The sequence below is a fragment of the Ochlerotatus camptorhynchus genome, unplaced genomic scaffold (genome assembly GCF_037179485.1).
Source record: "Ochlerotatus camptorhynchus isolate MF236.1 unplaced genomic scaffold, CSIRO-AGI_Acam_v1.1 ptg000338l, whole genome shotgun sequence".
Lineage (NCBI taxonomy): Eukaryota > Metazoa > Arthropoda > Insecta > Diptera > Culicidae > Ochlerotatus > Ochlerotatus camptorhynchus.
The window spans coordinates 446,141-458,249 of NW_027040826.1; the positions used below are offsets into that span (position 1 = coordinate 446,141).

A 12,109-nucleotide genomic window follows, 5' to 3' on the forward strand; every position below is an offset into this window, starting at 1 on the left:
CATTGAATCACTTTTTAAATTTAAACCAATGTTTCAATTGGTTGATCAGAGTGAATTGTTGTATACTAGACCCTCGGAGCTTTGTGCGAAAATCGTGGTTTTGAGTGATAGACATGAACTCCTCATTAGTCCATTGGGTCTATATAGATGAATTTGAAAAACAAGCTACAATCACAGCAATTGCTACATCCCCTTTCATCGGGGGCGACCCCGGCGTAGTGGTTAGCATCCATACCTCTCACGCCAAAGTCACGAGTTCAAATCTCACCTCCGGACAAGTCACGAATGACCCAAGAGCGTTAAAGTGACTATAATAATAAAAAAAAAAAAAAAAAAAATCCCCTTTCATCCTGAACACGCTTGTGACAGAAAAAATCACACTGAGCGGGTTAAGCCGGAACACCAACGAAAACAGATAAAGCAGCCTCTGAGTGGAAAAAGCAGAGTAAGAGACGCACACACAATCGACGAGTGAGACAGGGAGACTTACCACCAACGGGTGCGGTGCGCGGTGGAGGTGCTTGACAGTAATCAAGAAGATCGCACGTCGGTCGCGACTCTGACTCTGTGGTGCTGTGCTGGGTGCTGCTGCTTGTGTGACGGCAAACGGCGGCGGTGATTTTCAAAGACCACTATATGGCAATGTCAGCAGCAGTGACGCAGCGGCAGCGACTGCACAGTGGCGGCGAAGTAATGTAGCGTTACTCGAAGGGAACGAGACGGAATGAGCTGATACGAGCGAACGAGAGGGAGACGAGAAATATTATAAATATCTATATATGAAAAATATTGTTATTATTATTATAATTTCAAACTGGTTTTTTCAATGCCCTCACTTCAGCGCCTATTTCCTCCGTCGTCGAGGAGGACGGAATCGGAAGATTCTCGGTCCAGGAGTATTGCTGTATCTTTCGCCAGGGTGATATCAAAATATTCTGCCATTCCCTTGTCCGGGCATTGCCTCGGATGCCAACGGAGAGTGAGAGGAAGAAAAAGCTCTCTGTCTACATAAATAATAATAAAAACGAGAAATAAATTAAGAAAAATATGACGATATTATACGCTACTGTATTCATACTTTTATAGCACGAGCAAGGGGGCAGGCAGCCTAGGGAGGCTGGTAGACGTAGGTTAGGGCGATTTTTTTTTTGTATTGCAGAGTTGAGGCTTCTGTTGTCTGACGAACACCTAGTAGGAGCTTAGCGAAGTTCGCAAGCCCGAATGGAGCAAAAAATGTACGCGAGGTGTGAAGCTCTAATGACATAAAAATCCAGAAGCTGACCGAGAAAATTAGAAATCCACCAACGGCTGGCGATCTCGGAATGGCATAATTGGATATTTTTATTATGCTACCCTTCCGCAGGGGCTGCCGTGAAAATATGGGTAGCACCCAAATTCCTCAAAATCCACCGAAATCGATGACCACAAAGACAGAAATACCGCCACGGAGCCAGCCGCCTTCTGCACACGGTTCCGATCGGGAGAGAGCGATAAAAATAATCGTAAAAATAATCAACGACTATCAAGATTTCGGTAGATACAAATTTTTTATCACCTTCGAGCTAATTTTTGTCCGCAACGGCCATCCATTTGGGAAAAGAAGTCCCGAAAAACTGGCGGTGAGAGAGATAAGAAAAAAGAGTGGTAGCACCTTCTTTGCATATTCTAACGATTTAACAGCAGCTCGTCTCGTTCGGAAATGCCGACTACAGCGGTATATGCACCCCCACTGTGACCTCCCGGAGTGCTGTTCACCGACACTTGGAAGCTGCCAAAAAATTGACCACGGTTCGAACCAGGGAAAACTGACAGTCTTTTAATTGAATTTATTAGCACTGCTTCTGCTGATGGTGATGCCGGGGTGCTTCTGCGCAGTGCATCATTGCTGGCTGCACTCGCATTGATACCGATAGGGAATGAAGCGTCTGCTGGTTGTCTTCCATGGGCCGGTTTTTCGGCGGCATTTTCAACAGCACGTCAAGGTGATGAAATGCGTAAAGAAATCATATCGCTGCCACGGAATGTCGACCAGCATGCAGGTTTTTGTCTGTGTCACATCTCTGACAGGTGACAGGCCAACAGGAACTACAAATCGCAGCTGGTGCACGCCGTTCAGGGCTTGAATTTTGTATTATGGTTTTTGGGCCATGCTATGGAGAATAACTATCTTTCGGGTCAATTCATCTCTGGTGAGATTCCTGGGTGTGTGCTAGTGTGAGGCATATTGCTTTAAAATGCAGTTTTAAATCGTTTTATTAAACTAAAGGCTAGTCAATCTCATTGTCATCGTCTTAAAAACATGCAGAGTGCTTCAAAGACAGAACAGTCGTATAATTCCCAACCCATTGGACCTGACGACCTAAGGGCTTGGTGTTCGTGCGGTAAGCGATGAAACCTCATACCCGTCGTTCGTATTGTGTGTGTGTGTGTGTGTGTATGTGTGTGTCCCGCTTCATTGGAACTATTAGTAAAAGTAAATTTCCCTACTGAACTACTGGGTGTTGTTGAATGTTGTCCGTTGTTTAATGTCAAGTTTTTAGTCGGTACAACCACTAGTTGAAGACGATGTCAATTGTCTTTGCAATTGAACTTGCTTAAAAATTCAACTGTCAATTTTGAAAGCTCTTCTTTTATTAATAAGGATTCTAAAAATTTTTCTATTTTTTTTTTCAAAAAATACATGTCAGCTCGCACTTATGACGGTATTGCATGCTTTAATGCATACGTACTTTTTGTTGGTTTAGTTTCATAAAGAAATTCTAATCACAACATTAGACAATAATAATATCAAACAAAAAATACTCAGATTGACAGAAGTTTCTGCCACCATTAAGTCAGTCTTGAGTTTCATATTCCTCTAGTGTTCGCCAGTTTTGTAACCAATCATTGTACACATTTTGGTTGGTTTGACAAAACATAGCAGGCATCGAAACATGCAAGTTTTTACAGCTCGCTTTTACTCAACATTTTTATAACCCAAAAAAATACCATCTTAATTTCACTACCTTGTTCCACCCTGTTTCGTTGAATCGCCCGCAACAGAAGATCAATCAGTAAACGATCATTAGAAACACAGGTTTCAAGTTTCAGATGAATATCTTCTTTTCCGTTTCGGTTGAAAATTTATGCCTGTTTTTGGTAATGAGGTGTGAAAAGTAATAAATTCGACTCCATTTCTGTGTCTTCCAAATGAAATTAAGCTTGGTTTGAAATCTTCCGGTTCTGCTTATCAATTTCCTACTCGATCAGGCGCCGTGGCTCGTTGGATTTGTTTTCCTATTAAATTTGCCCGCTTTTGAAGATTTAAAGCAGGTGATTAATAACGGCGTTCAGCTTAGCTAGAAATGCACTGCCACTGCAGCATCGAGCACCCGTTTGGGATCAACAATTTCGCCTCGTTGTTCGATGACGATCAGCCGTGATCAGGCAGCCAGCGACAGAGGCTGGGAGTGAAATCTTTCTCTAAAGCCCACTCGTTTTAATTGAATTATACACGCAGTTTGAAATGAACTTGATTCCAATTTGGAATCTTGATTTTGCCTCCACCCTCTTCTATTCCTCCTACGCTGCCACAGCTGCTGCATGGTTACCGGCCTCAGCTACCTCTGACAGCCAGTCAGCTCCAGGCCAGGAGTCAAAGCAAACAAACGACCTCGAATCCGTAACGAATCAATAAAATATTCATGAAACTCTTTTTCTCTCCGCTCCTTATACTGTCTTCTTGAATTCCAAAATTATCAAAGTTGTTTTGCTTTCTGCTCACTCCTTCCATATCTTACTCTTTGATGTTCTGCTGAAGCGGGAATCACGGTTGAAGCCAGGTGGACTCCTTCTGGCTTTGATTTCAAAGGGGCCATCATCTCGGTTAGACCCTGCTCCGGATCTTTCACCGATCAACCGCTGCTTATGAGTATGATCATTAAAAAAGCTCTATCACTAGCGCTTTATCTATAACCAGTCCTAGTGGTGTGACTTTGAAACTTCCAGCGCAACCTCACCGAGGACGTCTACAACGAGCCTCCGTTCGTTGTTGGATAGAAGCTGTGTCACTTCGACGACAACAGAGTGTCGGAAGAAATCACCGAAAATAATAATAATAAGAATGGGAACGGTCCGGACGATTACGCAATTTAGTCACCATCGTTCGTTTGTTCGAAGTGTAAAAGTGCGATGTCATGTAGGCTTTTCTGATTTGTGCGAAAGGAAATCAATCATTTACGGGACCTGACACATTGCCACTGATGAATCAACCTCGAGGAATGTTTCTAACTGACAATTTCAATACTTTTCATGCGTGGATCTAAAATTTCATTAATTAGTTTGTTTTGTTTGCAACGAGTTGTAGAGTATGGTAAGTTTTTTTTTGCTCCAACCTGAACTAGTTTTGATTATATTTTTGCCTTGGACGAAAAAAAAAAACGCGTTGCTGTCGTAATCAGAGGTGACAAAATCAATCATCAATATCGAGGAGCAAAAAAAAATATGGTTGAAAATTTTCTGTTAACCATAACTGGGCATGCGTTGGGGACAAGTTTAGAGTGGTCTAATTGATGGCTAGGTTTTACGAAACTCTGTGCTGCGCGTGAAATGAGACTCATCTCGTTTGTACGCTATGATATTTTTTTCTGAGCATACTTTAAATGTGGAAAGTGGAGAGTTCAAACGAAAATTACCCAATGTGTTGGATACTTTTACAGCCTGCCTCAAGGGAAACTGAAAGGGTTCCATTTTTATACAAATTGTTTCTCAGTTAACCGTGGAAGAGTTGTAGATGGTCTTAATTATTTCACTAGTGCCACCTAGTAGGCGATGGTAACGCTACGCCATCAGACAATGTTTTTATTTGATTTTTTTTATTTATTAGCCAGGTCATCCAATGTATATGTAGTAATAGAGGTGAAATTCAGCTCAATCAAACGTTCTTTCGAACTTTTCAACTTGAAGGTCATGTGCTTGTTTACGTCTCATCCTTCATGTCAAAGATGGATTCCGTCACGTGTAAGATTAGATATTTCTAAGTGTGTAGGAACCCATTTAAAATGGTACCAATCGATTCCTAAGCTCAATTGATGCTGACTGTAGTAATTCTTTCCTAATGTCTGTCATTTCGCAAATGAGGATGGGATATTTCTAATCATACATACTTAGAAAAATCATGTAAATTTAGGTGTGCTGCGACTGATATTTACGCGTCTTAATCTTACGAGGAATGTAAGATTCGCTTACAGTTTTGTAGTAGTAAATATAAATTGCGCAATTTAGACATTGTAAACATTGATGAAGTAATTTTTTTTATTAATTTATTTGATAAGGCTCAACCGAATTAACTTTACAGAGCCGAGGATTCTTGTTCACTATAAAATACATATTAAAACTATAGTCAAAAGGTACAACACAATAAACACAATAAACACTATCCAACAGAACGGGAGCTGCTTCCAGTGGTTTCATTTTATGGCAGATTCGCCAACGAGAGTCAGAGCGCTTCCATTGCAGCAATGGACGTAAAACGTGGTCAGTACTCACACATTCATCACGAAACGGTTGCTTTCCAAGTCGACGACGCATCGACTGAAATAACTGCTGATGAAGAACAATGAGGAGGACCACACAATGCTTGCTGCCGAGTAAAAAGACGATCGCGTGACACACATTGAGAGTGGTCGGCTTCTGTCGACAGCCGAGTTAACACTGATTGATGAAGTAATGAAATTGGGTTGTTAACGGAATGCTTAAATAAAACAGCAAAAAAGGTTACCTTCCATTTAATTCCACTTAATTAATTTTGGTTTGTTTGACCGTAGTAGTGGTAGTTGAAATATGTATCCGTCATAGATACCAAAATTGTAAACATTGTTTTTGGGGTTGTCAGGGTGTGTTGGTATTATAAAGCATTTTTTTGGGTTTTCTTTTTCCTTGGTTTGTTTTCCGTCGATCTTGTTTTCCGTACTGAGTACCAATGCTACCGACGCAGGGGAGGCAGCTCCCACTTCTGAACCCTACCTATCGACGCATCAACTCATTACCCGGGAACCAACGGCTTTAATTCCGAAGGAAGGCGTGATCAGAGATGTTATGCCTCAGAAAATCCCGGTGGCGTCGACTGCGATTGAACCCAGGCCTTTTTGGGGTGAGAGGCAATCACACTTACCACTGCACCACCGCCACCACCGTAGCATGTTTTGGGTTATTAGAAGCCATTTGGGCATATTTAGGTCATTGTGTCATTTTATGCTAATTTGAAATTTTAGGCGATGACCTTAAGTATTTAAGCCTTAACCTTTCAGTACTCAGTACCAACTTTTGTAACACAAGCACACGCGCGTCGTACTTTGTGCAGGTTGACCGTTTCTCTGCGGAATATCTCAAGATTCTGATCATAGAGAAGGTTACAGTCTTTGACAAAGTTGTTCAGTAAGCCAGGGCCTTTTCGTCGATGGACAGAAGTTCAGGATTTCCTCCCTACGTGGCATTAGTGTGCTAGTGAATTTCCTCAATATGCCAAATATATGGACCCTGGTCATATAGAAGGTTACAGTCGTCGGCAATTTGTTTCAGTAGGCGAAGAACTTTTAGTTGGTAGACAAAAGTTCAGATATGCTATATCTTAGGATCCTGACTTTTTAAAAAGTTTCTGTCTTCGGCAAAGTTGTTTAGTAGGCTAAATTTATTTGGTTGATGGGTAGAACTTCAGGATTTCCACACTATGCGGCACTAGTGTACTAGTGAATTTCCTGAATATGCTATATTTTGGAATCCTTACCATATAGGAGGTTTCTGTTTTCGACAAATTTGGTCTGACCCTTGGCCTTTATACTGGTAAACAGTAGTTCAGATTTTTTTCACTACCTGACGCTAGTTCGTAAGTGAATTTTATGAATATATTGTTTCTTGGCCTACAGAAGGTTTCTGGCTGTGGAAAAGTTATTGAATAAGTGATTCGTGGACAGTAGTTAGGAATTATCTCACTACGGGATCCTGGTCATATAAAAAGTATCTGTCTTTGGTAAAGTTATTCGGTAGGTTAAGGCCTTTTAGTTGGTTGGTTAGGTTGGAAGTTCAAAATTTTCTCACTACGCGGGGCTAGTGTGGAAGAGTATTTACTGTATGTTGGAATCCTGGGTATATAGATGGTTTCTATCTAAGATAAAGAAGCTCGGTAGGTCAAGGCCTTTTGATAGGTGAACAGTAGTTCATAATTATCTCACTTGACGGGATCTAGTATGCAAGTGATCTTCCTGAATTTACTATAACTAGGCATTCTGACCGACCATATAGAAGGTGTCTTCGGCAAAGTTGATCAGTAGGTCAAGGCCGTTTGGTTGGTGTATATAAGTTCAGAATATTTTCACTACACGGTGCTAGTGTACTAGTGAATTTCATGAATACGCTATATTTTGGAATGCTGATCATAAAGAAGGTTTCTGTATTTCACTAAGTTATTGAGTAGGTCACGTCCTGCTGATTGATGTAAAGCAGATCAGTTTTTTTCCCACGTGGCGCTAGCGTGAATGTGTATTTCCTGAATATGCTATATATTGGGATCCTGGCTATGTACTTCTGTATTGACCTATCTCGATCAGTTGTTCAGGGCATTTTGGTCGGTGGACAGCAGCTCAGTATAAGTGAACTTTCCGATTTCTGATGAAACAGAAACCATTTCAGATATACATTTTCACTAGAAACATTCCTCAGTACTCGGGAAATTTACTGGTTTGATTTACTTGTGAATATTAAACGAATCTATTCCGAGTCCGAGAAAAGTCAAAATCAATTTTCGAGGAGCTCTAGGAAAAAAAAAATCCTTTGGAAACTGAAGGAAAGTTCTACGAGAAGCTAGTTCAAAGGAACTTCAAGGAAATGTAGAATGAATTTTCCAGTGGACGTCAGATGACTATATTGTTACCTGATTCATAAAACTCATCATATACGATTTATCCGGAGGATTGTATATGTTGTTAATTTTACGTTCATTATACTTTTTTTTTAATTAGACGAGATATACGATCCCGCAGATAAAACATGTGTGTTATGGGTAAGGTAAAAGGAAGGAAAATAGGAAAAACCAATCCCGGGAAGTCGCAAGACACTTCCAGAGAGGGCAAACCAGAAGAAACTTCCAAAAGAAGTTATATGAGTCTTCTGAGGGTTGTTGGAAGAAGCTTTTGCATGACGTCAAAGTAGCTTCCGAAAAAAGTTGAAAATCAGATGAACATAATTTTTCAGTACTTGAAGGAACACATCTTAGTTCTTGTTACTTGGTATGCCTTGTTGATAGTGATAAGTCCTCGGATAAGTGCCTGGATCGAGGATGATCTTGAAACAAGGAAAAATGAGTTAGTCTTCATCTGTGTGATTCCTAATCTTCTATTCGTTGTTCCCTAGTTTGAAGTTATTAAGACTAGCGTTCTAATGCATGGTCATTATCGGTGTCGTTGCTTAACTTTTTTGTCAGAAGGATTTCTGGGGTAGTCGAATGAAAGTTCCAGGATAAGTTAGAAAAATCTATTAAAGGATGTCGGAAGGAATATCCGTGGGAAATATGAAGCAATTGACACAGGGATGATACTTCATTTTTTTTATAAAAACTTATGTATAACATTGGAAGACAATTCCTGGAAAAGATGGAAGAATATTCCAGGGCGATTTAAATGTTATAAAAAATCTTCCGGCCATACGAAACTTCCGGGAGAAATCAAAAGAATCTTTCTAGGATAATTTGAAGAAAGAAAAACTTACTGATGATGTTAGACAAACACCCCTATTCTGTATTTCGAACGAAATTCTCATACAAAAAAATATTTTTTTGTATGAGAATTTCGTTCGAAACGAAATACAGAATAGAGGTGAAAGTTTCCTGGAGAAGTGAGAAAAATATCCGGGGAACTCATGCAAATCTTTTGAACAAATATTAAGAATTAGTGGTGAACGATATTTGTTGATTTATGACTTGATCATCAGAATAACCAATTTCCGGGAAGTACATAATCTGTCACAGATAGCCAAAAATGGCCAGGAAATGGAAACAATAGCCAGGACCTCAAGATACAGCATATTCTGAACTGAACAGAAACCTTCTATATCATCAGGATCTCAAGATATAGCATCTTCACGAAATTCACTTGCACACTAGCGTCGCGTAGTGAGAAAATTCTGAATTTATGTCCACCAAACAAAAGTCATGGATCCACCGAACAACCGATGGATCTTTTGGTGTTTTCGAGCCAGGTTTGGCCTTTCTGGTCGGTTTAAAGCCATTTGTTGGCAAAATCAGAAATCAATTGATATTTTTCCGCTTTCATGTGCTCTCAATATCACGCGTGAAATTGAAACAAAATATCATGCTTGATTTTGATTTTACAAGCTCCTTTGATATTGCGAGACTATTCACAACGTGAAAAATCAAGCTGATCTTAGAAATAGAAGGTATAGTTTGCTCAGTGGCGCCACCCTAACCTCAATCTACCTGTTCAACAACTTTCAAAACGTAAACAAACAAAACAATATTGGTTCCAATGGATACAAATCAGTGAAACTAGAAGACCCTATGCCTTTTGAAAGTGATTTGAATGTAAACATGACCCTAAATAACGTTTTCAAATTGGTTGAACAGGTAAAAAGTGAGGTTACGCGACGCCACTGAGTTTGCTATCTCTATTTACTCTTCACCGATGGCAGAGACGAAGTGACTGCTGCCAGCCGTTATGGAAGTTTCAAAAATGCAAAAATGATTAAACTCAATCTCACCACAGTTTGGTGAGATTTGCAGTTGGTGAGTTTTGTTAGCTTGATATTCTGAGCTGCGATATCACAGCTTACAAAATCAACCGCAGTTGTTTGCTTGTTGAATTTTGTCTACGAAAATCAAACGTGATCTTGGGCGTTGGTGAGATTTGATTTTTTGATATTTTCCCAACGCGGTTCTGGCTGCAACGGAGCTCCTTTCTTCTATATTGTTGGGTTGCAAGATTATGGTATTTCTTAAAGTAACAATTAACAAAAGTTTGAGAATCGCTGTTATTGAAATGCTTTTCATGAAACTTTGTGTCCGGTTTATAATAATAATTGATTAATCATACTCTGTGATGTCTGTTTACCGTTTAATTAGTATGTTTAACTATTTTTTTCTTAATTTGCTGGAAAATTTGTCAGTTTGTGTTCAAAATGAGTGGTAAGTACGTCAAATGTAACATTCTATGTGTAAACGACGAGAAATGTAATGTTTGTATTTAAAACAGACTGTAGCTAGCAATTAACTTTCACTGGATCATTATTTTTATGTTTTGATGGATGTCAACATAATTCACCAAATTGGCTAACGTTAATTCAATTCGATTTAATGGACAGATCTTTAAATGCACTGATTTTTATAACAGATTATGCATATAATTTATACAATTCATTAAAAGAATTTTACCTTAACGGTTTGGGTGTGGCTTTTTTTCCTTGATTTGTTTTCCGTCCATCTTGTTTTCCTTAGTACCAATGCTACCGCCACCAGAGCGGCAGTTCTCACACTCGGACCCTTCCTATCGACCCATCAACTCATGGACCTGGGACCAACGGCTTTACTTCCCTTCCGAAAGAGGCGTGATCAGAGATGTGATGCCTCAGAAAATCCCGACGGCGCAGACTGGTAGGGAACCCAGGCCCTTTGGGGTGAGATGCAGTCATGCTTACCACTACACTAATATCGATGATATTATCCTCAAAGGCGAGAGTTCGTCAAACCATTATGCTTGTTAAACAGCCAGAAAGTATAGAAGTTATAAATACAGTTGCCATGTGCATACTAATAAGTTTTAAAATCAATGTTTACAGCATTTTTTAGATACGGGAAATGGATGTAATGTCGGCCTAAATACCCCTAATTTTTGCCCATACATAAAATCAGCAATCGACTAACTTTTCAATAGCGACCATAAATATCGATTAGTACCGTCTCAATGACAATAATAATCTATGCCCAAGGAAAGTCGAGAGATTTTTCAACCCGAAAAATTCTCTGACCGGACCGGGAATCCAACCTAGCCTTATTTATAGCTGCGCCTTTACTGACTGAGCTAAGGGAGGCCCCTAGATATCTCTTATAGGATTCACGTATATGTGGAAAATAATTGTAGTAACATTATACACACGAAGAGGAATTGTCGGTTTAGGCATGTATTAACCTATTATCGTCAGGGGGTAAATACAGTGTTATTTAAACAGGTGAGGCCCAGTGAATTTGTCACCTCTTTCGTTCCTCAGGTGTTTAAATGGATGACGGAGTTTGACGTCACACTTCGTCAACTAGAAAATCAGCGGATGAACGAAAGAGACGCCGAATTCACATTGCCTTACTTGTTTACATAACATTGGGGTAAATGAAGTCTCAGAGTGTTATTTTTGTTTTGCACCTTCATGCAAAAAATCAGCGCTCATGGACTTCATTTACTCTCCTGACGAGAATAGGTAAAGTAGTACCGAAGCCGTCTTTTCCCCTACCAATTATTATAAAATAGAATTCGAATTAGTTAAAATAATACATCGTACACCGTACCTTTGTTTACGGAAAGTCATAACCGAAAATCAATATATATATACCATTTTTATGACGTTGGAATGACGTTCCTGTGAAATTCTTTAAGCAAATGTTCTCTTATTTTTTTCTAGAGCCGGCAAATGTTTTACTTATTCCGGTGAGTTCTATGCCTCATATAAATCATGTTTTATACATTTTACCATCGTATTGCACTTGTTGTATACTTGCAAAGTATTTTTGACGATTATTTCATTTTTCTCAGAGGTTTCAACTTTTAAACCGTGTACTAATATTTACCTAATAATATATTCTGAATAACGTATAAAAACTCATGCTGATCAATTAGAAAAAAAAAAAATGTTAGCGCCACAGTACATCATAAATTAAACATCTACTAATCTACTCCGTTGTTTACATCCAATACACCCAAATGATGATTCCAATGCATCTAAGTCGCTACGTTTACAATCAAACATTCCTATAGTTCACCTCATATTCTCCTGTATCCACCATCAACAACACAAAACAGAATCAAAATCTCCTCTTGAGATTCACATCAAGTGGTTGTTCTTCTCCTTGAGTCAA

The 12,109-nt window shown here is 39.4% G+C and overlaps 1 protein-coding gene across 4 annotated transcripts in view; it reads left to right on the forward strand.

Annotated features, from left to right (window-relative positions):
- oc (ocelliless) overlaps positions 1 to 12,109 on the forward strand; it is a 124,035-nt gene that overhangs the window by 40,083 nt on the left and 71,843 nt on the right. For 2 of the 4 annotated variants that reach the window (XM_065231054.1, XM_065231056.1), the window contains exon 2: positions 11,656 to 11,681. The exons of the other annotated variants lie outside the window; for them this stretch is intronic. In XM_065231054.1, coding sequence (XP_065087126.1) covers positions 11,665 to 11,681 — 17 coding nt within the window. In that variant the 5' untranslated portion in view covers positions 11,656 to 11,664. The remainder of the gene's footprint in view (positions 1 to 11,655; positions 11,682 to 12,109) is intronic. 4 annotated transcript variants of the gene reach the window in all.